This window comes from Oncorhynchus gorbuscha, linkage group LG12 (genome assembly GCF_021184085.1).
Source record: "Oncorhynchus gorbuscha isolate QuinsamMale2020 ecotype Even-year linkage group LG12, OgorEven_v1.0, whole genome shotgun sequence".
NCBI lineage: Eukaryota > Metazoa > Chordata > Actinopteri > Salmoniformes > Salmonidae > Oncorhynchus > Oncorhynchus gorbuscha.
Window position 1 is genome coordinate 73,463,440 of NC_060184.1, and position 17,878 is coordinate 73,481,317.

Below are 17,878 nucleotides of genomic sequence, written 5' to 3' on the forward strand. Positions count from 1 at the left end.
AGCAGATACATGCAGTAGTCATACCACAGCAGATACATGCAGTAGTCATACCACAGCAGATACATGCAGTAGTCATACCACAGCAGATACATGCAGTAGTCATACCACAGCAGATACATGCAGTAGTCATACCACAGCGGATACATGCAGTAGTCATACCACAGCGGATACATGCAGATACATAGTCATACCACAGCAGATACATGCAGTAGTCATACCACAGCAGATACATGCAGTAGTCATACCACAGCAGATACATGCAGTAGTCATACCACAGCAGATACATGCAGTAGTCATACCACAGCAGATACATGCAGTAGTCATACCACAGCAGATACATGCAGTAGTCATACCACAGCAGATACATGCAGTAGTCATACACAGCAGATACATGCAGTAGTCATACCACAGCGGATACATGCAGTAGTCATACCACAGCAGATACATGCAGTAGTCATACCACAGCGGATACATGCAGTAGTCATACCACAGCGGATACATACAGCAGTCATACCACAGCAGTCATACCACAGCAGTCATACCACAGCAGATACATGCAGTAGTCATACCACAGCAGATACATGCAGTAGTCATACCACAGCAGATACATGCAGTAGTCATACCACAGCAGATACATGCAGTAGTCATACCACAGTCGGATACATGCAGTAGTCATACCACAGCAGATACATGCAGTAGTCATACCACAGCAGATACATGCAGTAGTCATACCACAGCAGATACATGCAGTAGTCATACCACAGCAGATACATGCAGTAGTCATACCACAGCAGATACATGCAGTAGTCATACCACAGCAGATACATGCAGTAGTCATACCACAGCAGATACATGCAGTAGTCATACCACAGCAGATACATGCAGTAGTCATACCACAGCAGATACATGCAGTAGTCATACCACAGCAGATACATGCAGTAGTCATACCACAGCAGATACATGCAGTAGTCATACCACAGCGGATACATGCAGTAGTCATACCACAGCGGATACATGCAGTAGTCATACCACAGCGGATACATGCAGTAGTCATACCACAGCGGATACATGCAGTAGTCATACCACAGCAGATACATGCAGTAGTCATACCACAGCAGTCATACCACAGCGGATACATGCAGCAGATACATGCAGTAGTCATACCACAGCAGATACATGCAGTAGTCATACCACAGCAGATACATGCAGTAGTCATACCACAGCAGTCATACCACAGCGGATACATGCAGTAGTCATACCACAGCGGATACATGCAGTAGTCATACCACAGCAGATACATGCAGTAGTCATACCACAGCAGATACATGCAGTAGTCATACCACAGCAGATACATGCAGTAGTCATACCACAGCAGATACATGCAGTAGTCATACCACAGCAGATACATGCAGTAGTCATACCACAGCAGATACATGCAGTAGTCATACCACAGCAGATACATGCAGTAGTCATACCACAGCGGATACATGCAGTAGTCATACCAGATACATGCAGTAGATACAGATACATGCAGTAGTCATACCACAGCAGATACATGCAGTAGTCATACCACAGCAGATACATGCAGTAGTCATACCACAGCGGATACATACAGTAGTCATACCACAGCAGTCATACCACAGCGGATACATACAGTAGTCATACCACAGCGGATACATACAGTAGTCATACCACAGCGGATACATGCAGTAGTCATACCACAGCAGATACATGCAGTAGTCATACCACAGCAGATACATGCAGTAGTCATACCACAGCAGATACATGCAGTAGTCATACCACAGCAGATACATGCAGTAGTCATACCACAGCTTCGGAAACCTATAGAACCATCATTCCGTTCAAAAACCTCTCATCCATCATGTGGGTACCGTTCCACTACAGTCAATTCAGATATAATGAATGTACTACAATCCCTAAGTCTTCAGGTGTGCTTCTTAGTAGGATATCCTAAGTAAAAAATTGCTCTGAAATATCTTTCACAAAAATCAAAACATTCATACAAATAACTAAATGGAATTAGAAGTCATAATCCATGACCTCTGGCTAAAAGGTTTTCTCAAAAGGAAATATCTTAGTAAATACAATACATATTCATTCACACCACCATCAATACAGACAGTCCATGTGTTAATGTTCCACTTCACAAGAATCAAATCGCACACACGCACGCACACACGCACAACATTTCAGGAGGAAAAATAAGATTACCTTTCAGTTCCTCATCCAGCTTGAGAGAAGGGAGCGAGTGAACTCTAGTGATCTAAAAGAGAGAGAGGTGCCTGTCTAGAGTATATAAACAAAATCTGTTTGAAGCCAGGCAGGGAGAGAGAGACAGAGACAACTATCTCAGGATATCCTCCAACAGACAGAGCTTGGGTTCCACAGAGACTCATCTCTCCTCCCTCCCACACACACACACACACACACACACACCTCCTCTCTTGCGCTCTCCCTCCATCCCATTCCCACTCCGCGGGGAGGCACACAAGTCTCCAGTGTCCAGCTTTCTCCCCTCCTTCCCTCACTCCCAGTCTCTTTCACCCCTCCCCTTTTCCACTCCCCTGCCCCCCTCCCGACATATTTACTGCTTACAATTCCTCTTCTCTGCTTTAATCTTCACCAAGCCTCAACTGCCTCTTTAAAAAGGTCATTACATGCCCACATCTCTGCACCTCTTTCACACTCCCTCTGACAGATCCAGTGGAGAAAGAGTCAGAAAGACAGTGAGGGAGAGAGAAAGAGTCAGAAAGACAGAGGACATGGCAGTTAATTGTACCACAAGTTAATAAATGGCTCTATTAAGGGCAAACCTAACCCATAATTAGTAATTAGGAATAGTACAAATACAGATCCCTCTTAAAACCTGGATTACAAACAACTTCAAATAGCTGTTGCTGTGCATCCCAGCTGTCCTGTTATAAGTGAAAATCTTACAAAAAGCTCTGCTCAAAACAATCATTTCAATTAAATGTATTTTTATTGTTTTTACATCAGATCATTACTGGAGCTCCAAAGTAATTCAATATCAAAGATAAAATATGAATTCCCTCCCCAAACATATGTAGGTCAATGGTGATGGAGAAACTGGAAACACGTGGAGCTGGCCTGGTCTTGATGGATAGAAAGCAGAGCGAGGGCAGGGAGTGGGTACGGAGGTCTGTAATCGGAGTAGAAAACCAAGAGCCCTCCAATCATGACCTAATTCCTCCAAGAATGTCAACACCAGGGCCTGAGAGCCAAGGCCAGAGTCCAACAACAATACCCCCGAAAAGCATAACCATTTACACGTGTTTCGACTCACTCACTGCAGCTTTAAACATGTCCGACCAAGACCACTCTCCTGTGCAGCCAGTGGCCCACTGCTGGAAAGTAAAGTATTGGAAGCGTGCCCTTCAAAACCTACCAAAGCCACTTTGGCATCTCCTTCATTCATAAGTGAATCAGCTAAAACCTTCTCCCCGATCTCCTACTGATTCAATTGGCCATACACTTTACGAAGCCATGAAACCAAAATCGTGCACGTGCCAAATTGCTGACTGTAGCTGACTGTAGCGCATGTGTCTAAAACCTAAAGACTTTTATCTTTCCAACTTTAAAACTGTGCAAATAACAACACATGTTGATCTTAAATCAGTGTGACGGTCGAAACTAAAACTCATTTTCCTTAATAAGCCCCTGGCTAGGAGCTGGAACATCTGCCTTTCCGTCTGGTGCATATGGTCCAGACCTGGTCACAGCTAGCATTACATTCATTCTGGTTTGTAGGCTAAAGCCCAGCCAACAACTGATCCAAAGTCAGTCCACTATCAATCATTTCCTTGACCAGTCGTACTATTGGCCTGACCTCTGTCTCTTTCTTGAACAGTTTCTTCAGTGACATTAAAAGACAAAAATGGGACTTTCCCCTTCCTACACATCTGATTATCTGAGTGGGGCTAGACGACTGATCCAGGTCATCCAGGTCATCAAGCTGCCATCATCATAACACCCCCTCATCACCAGAACCCCCACCTGCCCTCATCAGCAAGCCCCCCCCCCCTGCTCTCATCAGAAGATGCAAGAGCCAATTCCCCTCCTACCGGTCACACAGCAGAGTGTCTGGTCTAGGGCCGCAGGTCAGGAGCCACTATTTAGTTTGCAGACCCTCTCAACACCATCAGATCTACCTGGGTTCACTAAGGTCATTATGGCCTCAAAGAAAAGAGATACACATGCATACATACACACACACACGCAACACACTAAAAAGAGGGGCTGTGAGCACAGAGCGCCCTTTTTAGTACAGGTCTGGTAAAAAGAAGGGGCATTAACAACATAACAGCAGGCTACATCCTCCAACTACAGATCAATAAAAACAAGGATGTAATGGCTGCCTCACTGATTAATACACTTGATTGGGAATGTATAGGTTGCTTGAGTGGCGTTAGTGGACGGATGGGGGTTTGTATGAAGAGTGGGATACGACCCAAAACATCAGTAACGATTCATGAGTTGTATGGGGATGTTTTGGTCCAGTACCTTGATAAAAGGATGATAGGCCCTGGTCAGTGGTCACATGCTGGTCATGACATAACGAAGTGTCATCATATGTTTACTAACATCGCTGCCCATGACTAATGTCCAGCTATGGAAATCCGATGGAATACCATCTTGTGTTGTCTCCACTTTATCCAGAACTCGTGTTTTAGACTCCCGCAGCCAAAATAGCTCATGTAGTGTGTGTGGCATGAAGTCACGTCCCCCCCACACACACCATCTGTTTTGTTGATTATCCTAGCATTACATCACTGTCAAATCTGCAGTACAAATTGAAAATGCCCACCAATAATACTGTAAAAATGGCCACTCATCCTTCTTCAACAAAGTACCTTTAACTGTATTTTCAAACCTGGTAGTTACATTACAAACAGCCTGGTAACATCACAAGCTGATGTCAGTTATTTGGAAGGGAAAGCAGTGCATGTTGTGTGTGTTATTGTTCATGGAATGAAGGTCCATTGTGAGAAACAGGCTCCTCTTGACTGTAGCAGTTACATCCTGTTTGGCCTTTTAAAAGATAGCAGGAGCCTGGTACGCCATCATTACCAAATGGCCAAAGAGAAAACTAGACATACAAAACATATCTAGCTAGACTAGAGATGTACTATTATATGAATGTTATTGGACTGTAAACTCCTGACCTGTTGACAAAAAAAAAAAAAATGGTGAATGAAAATAAATAAGCGAAGTCGTTGAAATTTGCCATAATCACATAAACAACCAAACCATATATTTAGGTAAACATTAGAACCCCCCCCCCCATGTACAGTGTATTCTGAAAATATTAAAAACCCTTCCCCACATTTTGTTACATTACAGCCCTATTCTAAAATTAATGAAATACAACATTTTCCTCAATCTAGACACAATACCACATAAAAGAGAAAGCTTTTTTTTTTGCAACTTTATTAAAAAACAATAACACCTTATTTACACAAGTATTCAGATCCTCTGCTATGAGACTCAAAAATGGAGCTCATGTACATCCTGATCATCCTCAAGATGTTTCTACAACTGGGAGTCCACCTGTGGAAAATTCAAATTGATTGGACATGATTTGTAAAGGCACATACCTGTCTATAGAAGGTCCCACAGTTGATTAAAAAAACCAAGCCATGAGGTCAAAGGAATTGTCCGTAGAGCGCTGAGACAGGATTGTGTTGAGGCACAGATCTGGGGAAGGGTACCAAAACATTTCTGCAGCATTGAAGTTCCGAAAACACAGTGGCCTCCATCATTCGTAAATGGAAGAAGTTTGGTACCACCAAGACTCTTCCTTGACTGGCCGCACGGTCAAACTGCGCAATCGGGGGAGAGGGCCTTGGTTAGGGAGGTGACCAAGAACCCAATGGTCACTCTGAAAGAGCTCCATAGTTTGTATGGAGATTAGAACCTTCCAGAAGGAAAACCACCTCTGCAGCACTCCACCAATCAGGCCTACGGTAGATTGGCTAGACGGAATCCACTCCTCAGTAAAAAGCACATGACAGCCCGCTTGGAGTTTGCCAAAAAGGCACCTAAAGGACTCTCAGACCAAAATAAACAAGATTCTCTGATCTGATGAGTTTTTACTCTTTAACCTCTCTGGGATCGTTCGGGACGCTAGCCCACCTCACCAACAGCCAGTGAAATTGCAGGGCGCCAAATTCAAAACAACAGAAATCTCATAATTAAAATTCCTCAACCACACAAGTATTTTACACCATTTTAAAGATACACTTCTCGTTAATCCAACCAGTGTCCAATTTCAAAAAGGCTTTTTGGCAAAAGCAGAACATATCATTATGTTAGGTCAGCAACTAGTCACAGAAATCATTCACACATTTTCCAACCAAAGAGAGGTGTAAAAAAAAAAAAAAACTCAAATGCCTCCAAAACATCCGGAGAAATTGCAGAGAGCCACATCAAATAACAGAAATACTCATCATAAACTTTGATGAAAGATACATGTTTTACATAGAATTAAAGATAAACTTGTTCTTAATGCAACCGCTGTGTCAGATTTGTAAAAAGCTTTACGGCAAAAGGACTATATTCAATCATCTGAACAGGTTCAGCCACAAAAGCAAGCCATACAGTTACCCGCCAAATTGTAGAGTCAACAAAAGTCATAAATCGCAATATAAATCTTCACTTACCTTTGTTGATCTTTTAGTTAGAATGCGCGTTTAGTTCACTATTCCAAAGGCACAATGCGCGATTGCAAAATCTAGACAAAAAGTCAAAAGATTTCCATTACAGGTTGTAGAAACATGTCAAATGATGTTTACAATCAATCTTTAGGGTCTTTTTATAATAAATCTTCAATAATATTCCAACCGGACAATAGCGTATTCATTACAGAGGAAAAAGAAGGAACAACGCGCCCGCGAGACTGCACAGTAAACAACTGATTGGCCTCAGCCTAGTCCACTTGTTGAAACAGCTCTTATTCGACACCCTTCCACAATAGAAGCCTCAAACAACTGTCTAAAGACTTGACATCTGCTGGAAGCCTTGGGAAGTGCAATCTGGCCCCATAGACACAGCATATTGGACAGGCAATCACTTAAATGAAACTACAAACCTCAGATTTCCCATTTCCTGGTTGGATTTGTCTCAGGTTTTCACCTGCCATAGAAGTTCTGTTATACTCACAGACATCATTCAAACAGTTTTAGAAACTTCAGAGTGTTTTCTAACCAATACTCCAAATAATATGCATATATTAGCATCTGGGACAGAGTAGCAGGCAGTTTACTCTGGGCACCTTATTCATCCAAGCTGCTCAATACTGCCCCCTGTCACCAAGAAGTTAACCTGAATGCCAAGCGCCACATCTATAGAAAACCTGGCACCGTCCCTACAGTGAAGCATGGTGGTGGCAGCATCATGCTGTGGGGGTGGTTTTTTTCAGCAGCAGGGACAGGGAGACTAGTCAGGGTTGAGGGAAAGATGAACCGAGCAAAATAAAGAAAGATCCCTGATGAAAACCTGCTCCAGGGCTCTCAGGACCTCAGACTGGGGTAAAGGTTCACCTTCCAACAGGACAACGACCATAAGCACACAGCCAAGACAATGCAGGAGTGGCTTCGGTACAAGTCTCTGAATATCCTTGAGTGACCCAGCCAGAGCCCGAACTTGAACCTGATCGAACATCTCATGAGAGACCTGAAAATAGCTGTGCAACGACGCTCCCCATCCAAACCGACTAAGCTTGAGAGGATCTGCAGAGAAGAATGGAAGAAACTCCTCAAATACCAAGCTTGTAGCGTCATACCCAAGAAGACTCAAGGCCGTAATCGCTGCTTCGACAAAGTAAATGGTCTGAAAACTTATGTTAAATGTGATTTCACATTTAAATGGGTTTTATTTGCAAAAAAGTATAAAAACCTGTTTTCGCTTTGTCATTATGGGGTATTGTGTGTATATTGACGAGGGGACATTTTTTAGAGTAAGGCTGTAACGTAACTAAACGTGGAAAAAGACAAGGGGTCTGAATACTTTCCGAATGCACTGTAAATGTGACTACGTTAAAGGTTCACCCATTTCGTAATGTTATATTGTTTTTGTGCATCTCTGAGTGATGTATCGATGCCCTGGGTCATTTCATGTTTTATTGGCGTTCAAGCATGCAGACATCCAGCCAGTATGACATAGCAACGTGATAAAGTCTCCCTCGCTACACTGGGAGTTTCTATCAAGTTAGGCACATGAGCTCTTTTAACCGAGCCAAGTGCATTCAGTAGAACTAAAAACAGACTTTAAAAATAGTTCACATAACGTAGAAATTAAATCTAACATCTGGCCAACAGGCTCAAAAAGAACAGGTTATATATACTCTGGAATGACATTTGGGGTATTTTAGGGTGACAACATTCATAGTTTTAAAAGAGCTGCTGTTTTCTGGGGCACAGGTGACCATCTGTAGCCCAAACAGATTCAGAACATCAAATGATGCTTGAGAGGCCCAATTGTAGTCTCTGTTACATAAATACACATCCACAGCCTTTAAAAGCCTTTCAACCATGAGAGTTGCCTACCGGTACTGTTTTTGTCAGGCTTGCATGTCCAACTCCATCTCAGTGTGGACTACACAACATAACTGACTACAGTGGGAGTGTGTGAAAGAGAGAGAGCAGAGCGTATGTCAACTCCATAGTGATCATTTCCCTTTCAAATTCACACCTCCTCCTGCCGTGCTTTACAAAGAAAATATTGTAGGAGGAGGCAGTGAAACGAGGACGAAATTGACACACACACTGTCAACACTCATTTCAGCCATATCTTTTTTTCTACTTTTTTTAAGAGAGATAATCGTGTTAATTTGATATTATCCACAGAATTATTCTGGTTAAAAGATCATCTTTACATTGTTATAGTTGTCAGGTGCAATGTTATGACTTCAGAGGCTGTTTCCAGCCAAAGGTCAGCACTACAGTAACAACTAACATCTCTCCATGAAAAATGGATCTAGGTACAAAGTAGTCATTAGTCTCACAAATCACGGTCTTCTTATTGTCATTTAAAAAAATAAATAAATAAGACCTTCCAGTAATCCTGTCACATCAGTCAGTTCGCTCAAATTGCAGTCAAATCAAAACGACTCCCCTGACAACAAAGTTGTGAATACAGACATGGGAGGATGGAATAATTGATCATTCACGTGCAGCATAGAATGATAAAACAATAAATCCTCCACAGCAAATAAACAATTCTTCAGCTGATAACGCAGCCGCTCACCCTCAACGGTTTACAATAGAGTCACTGTCGAGTGTTCAACCTCTTCCCCTTTATCAGGACAGAACAGCTTTTATAATAATCTGTGTGTGTGTGTGTGTGTGTGTGTGTGTGTAACAGTGTTGCTTCCGTCGTTCTCCTTGCCCCAACCTGGGAGACCCTCTGAACACATCAACAATCCCACAAAGCATCATTAACTATCGCTCCACAAAAGCCACTTGTCCTTGCAGAACAAGGGAAACAACTACATCAAGGTTTCAGAGCGAGTGATGCCACCGCTAACTAGTTAGCCATTTCACACTGGTTACAGGTGTGCAGGGCGGCAGGTAGCCTAGTGGTTAGAGTGTTGGACTGGTAACCGAAAGGTTGCTGGATCGAATCCCCAAGCTGACAAGGTACAAATCTGTTGTTCTGCCCCTGAACAAGACAGTGAGCCTTCTGAGGAACAGTGGGTTGTCATTGGAAATAAGATGTTTTTCCTTAACTGACTTCCCTAGTTAAATAAAGGTTACATTTAAAAAAAAAATGTTTACTTGTGTATAGTGGCAGCCCCTCTCTCCAACCCCAAGCCCTTCAGGTATAGAAACACAGCAGAGTAGATCAGTCTTCCTCCAGTCCAGTCATAATCCACTCAGGTATAACATTACAGCCCCTCTCTCCAACCCCAAGCCCTTCAGGTATAGAAACACAGCAGAGTAGATCAGTCTTCCTCCAGTCCAGTCATAATCCACTCAGGTATAACATTACAGCCCCTCTCTCCAACCCCAAGCCCTTCAGGTATAGAAACACAGCAGAGTAGATCAGTCTTCCTCCAGTCCAGTCATAATCCACTCAGGTATAACATTACAGCCCCTCTCTCCATCCCCAAGCTCTTCAGGTATAGAAACACAGCAGAGTAGATCAGTCTTCCTCCAGTCCAGTCATAATCCACTCAGGTATAACATTACAGCCCCTCTCTCCAACCCCAAGCCCTTCAGGTATAGAAACACAGCAGAGTAGATCAGTCTTCCTCCAGTCCAGTCATAATCCACTCAGGTATAACATTACAGCCCCTCTCTCCATCCCCAAGCTCTTCAGGTATAGAAACACAGCAGAGTAGATCAGTCTTCCTCCAGTCCAGTCATAATCCACTCAGGTATAACATTAGAGCCATTATAGGTGTAGCTCAGCTCCTCTCTCCAACCCCAAGCCCCTCAGGTATAGAAACACAGCAGAGTAGATCAGTCTTCCTCCAGTCCAGTCATAATCCACTCAGGTATAACATTACAGCCCCTCTCTCCAAACCCAAGACCTCCAGGTATAGAAACACAGCAGAGTAGATCAGTCTTCCTCCAGTCCAGTCATAATCCACTCAGGTATAACATTACAGCCATTATAGGTGTAGCTCAGCTCCTCTCTCCAACCCCAAGCCTCTCAGGTATAGAAACACAGCAGAGTAGATCAGCTCCTCTCTCCAACCCCAAGCCCCTCAGGTATAGAAACACAGCAGAGTAGATCAGCTCCTCTCTCCAACCCCAAGCCCCTCAGGTATAGAAACACAGCAGAGTAGATCAGCTCCTCTCTCCAACCCCAAGCCCCTCAGGTATAGAAACACAGCAGAGTAGATCAGCTCCTCTCTCCAAGCCCCTCAGGTATGGAGAGAAACAAAGTAGACCAGCTGTTCTAGATTGCTTGGTTCTCTACCTCTGGAAGATGATGAATGCCTAAACGTCAGTCAGCATGTACAGCATCCATCTCTCACTCAGTCCTACCTGAGAGCGGAGGAGTGGAATGTGGACAGGCAGCATTGCCAAAAATGCCAGACCGGGCAGTCATTCGCTCATTTGTCTCAGTCATCGTCCTATTTATTGCTAACCCATCACATTTTATCACTGGGTCGTTCCATATGAATAACTTTGACTGCACCTCTTGATTTGAACAAAAACCTTTACATACATGTTTGCCCATGTATTTAGTCAGAAAGTTATTGAATTCATATGGAATGATCCCACTGCACCTTCAGGTGTTTTATTTAGAAAGGATTTATGGCAGGTATTTCAGTCCCAACATCTAGGAAGGAGGTTTCAATTCCACTATGTCAACACTGAGTCAACGTGGGAAGTACTTGAGTAGTGTGCTTCGTTTCGGTCACATCTTAAGTGGTAAAGTTCAAATTCACTACATTTTCAGTGACCACGCACGCACACTTAAAATTCAGTTCACCTAACCTGCTGAGGATACAAAACAGTAGGAACACCTACCCTTTCCAGGACAAACTGACCAGGTGAAAGCTATGATACCTTATGTCACTTTTTAAATCCATTTCAAAAATCAGTTTAGCTGAAGGGGAGGAGACAGGTTATAGAGACAAACCTCATTCTCGTTTCTGATAATCCCCATTATGAACGACCGACCTTTTCTTCCATTGTGGTTTCCTTGTAATCTGTCAGGTTATGAGTGCCTTTGGGGGACATGTTCACTCACTCGGTAATAAAAGTACTGAGCTGTATGCCGTCAGAGATAAATGGGCACACGCATCTAACCCGTCAATCAAGTGTATCTCCCTTACCACAAAATAACACACTGCATTGATTCACAGTGATATCTCCATTTCAACAAGGCATTCATTTCCCAAGCATTTCCCATGCATTTCCCATGCATTTCCCATGCATTTCCCAAGGTGATAAAAATGTGTCGATAGAAACAGAAAATTCTTGAAACTCTCAAATGGGTTTCGCTGGTCCATTTAGTCAGGCAGAAGAACAACAACTTCCTCAGGCTGATCACTGTGTAGTTCCTCATCACGTTGCCCAAATACAAAACATGCTGTAAAAACGCTACAGTGAAATGGGAAGTGATTTATAGAAAAGCTACCATCCACAGCAGACTAAGCCACCATCCACAGCAGACTAAACCACCATCCACAGCAGACTAAACCACCATCCACAGCAGACTAAGCCACCATCCACAGCAGACTAAGCCACCATCCACAGCAGACTAAGCCACCATCCACAGCAGACTAAGCCACCATCCACAGCAGACTAAGCCACCATCCACAACAGACTAAGCCACCATCCACAACAGACTAAGCTACCATCCACAACAGACTAAGCTACCATCCACAACAGACTAAGCTACCATCACAACAGACTAAGCTACCATCAACAACAGACTAAGCTACCATCAACAACAGACTTCTCCTGTGACATCAACACACTTCACAAGTGAAGTCACTGAACGTGGATATGGTAAATTCCATGAGAAAAAAAGACCAAGAGTTTTTGGAAAATGTGGTCGCTTCCAAAAAAAGAAAGAGATTTTACCGTAATTCTGTTAGCAAAATACACATCTGCACAGTACTTCCAGTAAATGTTTTTTTGTGAAATGTTCAGTGTAAATTGTTTAAAGTAATCCTTGTCCATAGAGTTTGAAAATCAATGGTTTTTGTTTAGCATTCATTTTAAAGCGAAAAATCTGAGTCTCCGTTATCAACTGTTCTAGTTGTATTTTATCCAGGCCACTAAAGCCTGTGCTTTTGGGAGTGGGTTCATTTATTTTAACGAGAGCTCAGCTTTCTTTATTAATTAGCCCACTTTAGTAATCATTTGACCCATAATTTCAAATTAATCTCCCAATCTAGAGGGCACAGCTCGACACACCACCACGACTAGGCTACCCTGGGGCGGCAGGGTAGCCTAGTGGTTAGAGCGTTGGACTAGTAACCGGAAGGTTGCAAGTTCAAACCCCCAAGCTGACAAGGTACAAATCTGTCGTTCTGCCCCTGAGTTAACCCACTGTTCCTAGGCCGTCATTGAAAATAAGAATTTGTTCTTAACTGACTTGTCTAGTTAAATAAAAGGTCAATAAAAATCATGGAATTGCCAACAACCAAAAATCCTACATGTAACTAGTCATCCATTCCAAACAGTCAAACCACCAACAGTCACCCAATATCGCTGTTTATAGATTTCAGTCATGTTTGTTCCAAAACATCTCCGTTAGCCTAACAGCACAGTCTGCAACCATACCAATATAGCAATAACCCTAATTACCACAGCAGCGGTTGCAAGACAGCAAAGAGCCTGTCTTTCACCAGCTACAATAGGCACAGTCATGGGGAGACACCCGTGTGCCAAGGGTTACCATTGTGTGTCTGACAACTCAATGGAGGGTAAGCTTTGAAAATAATCCTGCCAGTGACCCAAATGCACAAACCCACGTGCTGGTCCCAAAACTAAAAAGGTGCACAGAGTGCATTATTGTGCGCACACAGCTCTAGCCTGTGGGAGGGGATGATGTCACCCGGGAGTGAGAGACACATGATCCCAGTGTACAGCAACGCCCTCAGTGTGGTGAAGGTGGATCCTCTCTGTGTCCATCTGATTTCTCTGTGTTCAATTATTTTGTGACACTTTTCTGTTTTTTATCATCAGTCGTGTTGGTGGGTCCAGCTGTGCCCTCTAGATTGGGAGATTCATTTGAAATTCTGGGTCAAATTATTACTAAAGTGGGCTAATTAATAAAGAAAGCTGAACTCTCATTAAAATAAATTAACCCACTCCCAAAAGCACAGGCTTTAGTGGCCTGGATAAAATACAACTAGAACAGTTTAAACTGCTGAAGCAGCAAGTGCGTCCTTAAAATGTCAATGAATTGTCCTGATGTTGTCACCAGTTAATCTGGCAAACCTGATTCCAGAAAGAATTCTATCAGTTGAAACAAAGCGAGCTCCCTGCCACTGTTTCGATAAAAAGCTTAAGGATGGTGCCTCCTGAGTGGCCCAGCGGTCTGAAGCACATTGCAGTGCTTAAGGCATCACTACAGGCCAGGGTTTGATCCCAGGCTGTGTGACAGGGGGCCATGACCGGAAGACCCATGAGGCAGTGCACAATTGGCCCTACGTTGACAGGTTAGGGAAGGGTTTGGCTGGCCGGGATTTCCTTGTCCCATCGCACTCTAGCAACTCCTTGTGGCGGGCCGGACACCTGCAAGCCGACTTGGTCGACAGTTGTTTCCTCCGACACATTGGTGCGGTTGGCTTCCGGATTAAGCAAGCAGTGCGATTTGGCAGGGTCGTGTTACGGAGGACGCATGACTCTTGACCGTCACCTTTCCCGAGTCTGTAGGGGAGTTGCAGCGATGGGACAAAGACTAACTACCAATTGAATATCACAACAGCAACAACATAATTAAGGAGAAATGTAACCACTCAAATTCATAGACAGATATGGATGCAAGGACTGACCATCCACGATTTTGAAATTTGAGGCTATACGGTGTTTGTTTACATGAACTTTGTTTACAAACATTGGAGTAAAACAAGCTCATATTTTGGATGAAAGTTGTAATAATATCAGTCTGATCAGTGAAAGTACTGTAACGTACAGCATAAGGGCCATTACTATAAGTGATGTTGCCTACTGTATGTTCTGATACCCTTTTATAAAACAGCAGAGGGAGAGAACCACCATGTTCTCCATGTTCTTCATTATCTAACCTTGTACTGGTAGTCAAAGCATCATTCCATGTGAAAACATGTGGCCCGTTTTATCTTAACACATTACTGACATCAGATTATTACGTTAACCCAAAATATTCTTACAATTTTCACCACAGAAACATTTGATAATCTTTCACACAAAAAAAAAATATTTCAACGTAAATTAATTCAAGAGCAATACTGAGAAGCCATAATATCCCAAGGGTAAACAACGTTTTGGCATGCCACACCAAAAGAGGCTAGCTCCCCTGTCGGTGCCTGACCCCGGGTAGCTCGTGGCTGACATCACCCGTCAATGACACGCACAAGTACACACACGGGACAAGCAGCCACACAGAGCGTCTGGGCAAACTGCATGCTGGGAGGACAGCTGTTCTGAGGTTGTTCAGGTGGGGCAACACAGTGGAACATACGGTCAGTACAGACCATGTCGTACCTACTACAGTACAAGTCAACAGCTATCTCATATCATTGGAAAGAGAGTGAATTGTTAAGAAAGTGTTCAAATAGCAGAACATCTAGTCGATGGCGTGTGAGAGTTCATTTCTTACTCAAGAACAGATTTAGATATACTTTAAGTCTTTAAAAATAATTGTAAGGATATTTTATCTATATTATTTTAGCCTAACATTTCTATAGGTCTAATGTAGTATATATTTCCCTTAATGTAATGAATTAATGGTTAGAATGGAGGAAAGAGGCTGTGAAATGTTGTGTGAAGTCAGACAGGGGACTCCATTAACAAACATTCCAGTTCAATGTAGTGTAGCCCTGCAAACCTTAACACACACACAGCTAGGTGACGTGACCTGGCAGTTCAATGCCAGATGAGTGTAGCCCTGCAAACCTTAACACACACACAGCTAGGTGACGTGACCTGGCAGTTCAATGCCAGATGAGTGTCACCCTGCAAACCTTAACACACACACAGCTAGGTGAAGTGACCTGGCAGTTCAATCAGTCTACAGTCGTATTCACTCGGCACAAAACAGAGGAAAACAGACTTAAACAAGGCCTACCGGAACTTGTAAATAACAAACACACATTTTTGTTTTCTGTTGCAAAATGTTTTGCTACGGTGTGCCCTAATGAATACGACTCTGCAATCCTAGATGATTGGCTTGTTAAATCCACCACTGGAGACATGGTGAAACCTGAACAATTTCTTATTCCTTTTGTTTGTGTGTGTCTATATAAAAAAAATATAGCTATTTATAATTACACATAATGACAGTTGTTATGTTCAATGGCCGTACCCAGACATAATCAGCTATATAAATGTCCCCTTGTGCTCTGTGCAGTGCCTGCCAAGTGACTGCCTGCAAATTGAGAGTTTTGTTGGACTCACCTGAAAGTAAACCCAGCCAGAGTGAGCTATACCTCTCCATCTGAACAATAGGCAAGTTCCTTTGAATGCCCCGGGTGGGCAGAATTTATACATTTTAGACCCTTCCATTGGTCCCTAAGTGAAATCTCCACCCACCGGGGGCACTGGGCCATAAAAAACCAACTCGCCCATTACTAATAGGTCACTAACCAATCACATTCAGCAAATCAAGTGCAGAGGGAGTTTCCTTTGAATCCATTTTCCCATTCACCGTGTTTGTGGTGGTCATAACCTGGATCATACCGTTAAAAGTAGCTGAGCACCCACTCTGGAAATGTAAACAATGTCTCAAAATCAACTAACATGAAGTACCCCTTTTTATTTCATATTTATGTTGAATATATTAATGTCAAAAAAAATATTCAGAATCTTGACATATTCCATTTTATCACTGACACCAATATGTCGATCACGTACAGTTAACGAATCATATTTTTGCATGTAGGCTTATAGGTCTTAAAACGGGATTGAAATGGCCACTTTCATCATGATTTTCTTAAATAGTTTGTGACTCAAATGAAAAAACAACTTATCAAACATGCTTCCTACCAAGTTTGATTCTATGAGAGAATTGCCAGAACAATCTGTGATATCCAAACAACGTTCAGGCTTTCCTGATGTAGAAATGCTCAAATCCTGATCTCGTGACCCATCAGAAGCTATAATGTAAAACTGACGTCAGATCAGTGCCAACAGGCACCATCATCCTGCAAATGTGCAGTTAATGCATCCAATAGGCTAAGAACGTATTTTAAAAAGGCACATCTTTGTTTGATAGGCTACACTTGAAAATCACTTCAAGTCTTAAGCGTGTCAGAACTGTGTCACATACCGTATGTGGTGCTATGCAGAAACCAACAAGACACTTCAGCAGAAACCAACGCAATAATTCAAGAAACATCTTCAAAGCGTTTTGTATAGAGCTAGGCTACTCACCATCACCGCCAGTAGCGAGGCAGTCAACTTCTGACAGCAGAGACTATCATTTAAAGTCCCAATTTCCCACGCTCTCGCTCTCAAAGCGCTTTACCCAGTCATATTTGTTTGAACGTTATATCAATGGATACACAATAACAAACTAGTTAAACAGGTAACATACATTTGTTCATTTATCTTGCAGCTTTTCCATCAATAAAGTGCCAGTTACCTGCAAGGAGAGTGTCTTGGAGGCGCATAGCCCTCATCCACCAAATGTATCCTGGACTGTGCGTATGAATGGTATGCTGTTAAAATGACACTGCACGAGTCTTTCATTTCCATCGCTCACCGCCAAAATATCATACCAAAGCAAGCGCCTAGCTACTGTTAACCAGCGGGGTTGAGTGTTGCCTACTTTGCATTGGCACACGCTGCGTTACTCTTGTCAGAAAATGAATGAAGCAATCGACCGCTCCTACTCTCATGCCTACTCGCGGTGAAACCCGACACCACGGCTCGAGAGGACAACCCAGTGGAAGTCGGTCTTATTTGCATAAAACATCTCACTTCCACATGTAAATGAAATAGGCCTTTGGGCAAATGTCAACATTATTAAATGTGTTTATTTTATCTCATTCTTCAGCCTTGTATTGTTCTAAACTAAATAGCTAAATAAAATAATTTGCTGAGAGACAGAATGCGTAAGGTCAGTGGGGATTTTGTATGCCCTCTTGTCTCCATCCTACCCATCTTCATTCTGTTTTTATGTGTATAGTTGCTTTGTTGACATTCAGTCAGTTGAGAGATTATAG

General features: G+C 42.8%; 1 protein-coding gene across 3 annotated transcripts in view; it reads right to left on the reverse strand.

Moving 5' to 3' along the window:
• Positions 1-17,568, reverse strand: part of LOC123991378 (rho GTPase-activating protein 18-like) — a 45,125-nt gene extending 27,557 nt beyond the window's left edge. For 2 of the 3 annotated variants that reach the window (XR_006830788.1, XM_046292912.1), the window contains exon 1: positions 17,296-17,568. Coding sequence is in view for 1 of the 3 variants with exons in the window: in XM_046292912.1 (XP_046148868.1) it covers positions 17,296-17,408 (113 nt within the window). In the remaining 2 variants the exon portion in view is untranslated. Of the gene's footprint in view, positions 1-2,232; positions 2,419-17,295 lie in introns of those variants that run through there. The other variant, XM_046292913.1, reaches the window with a different exon arrangement.
• Positions 17,569-17,878: the final 310 nt, after the last annotated feature.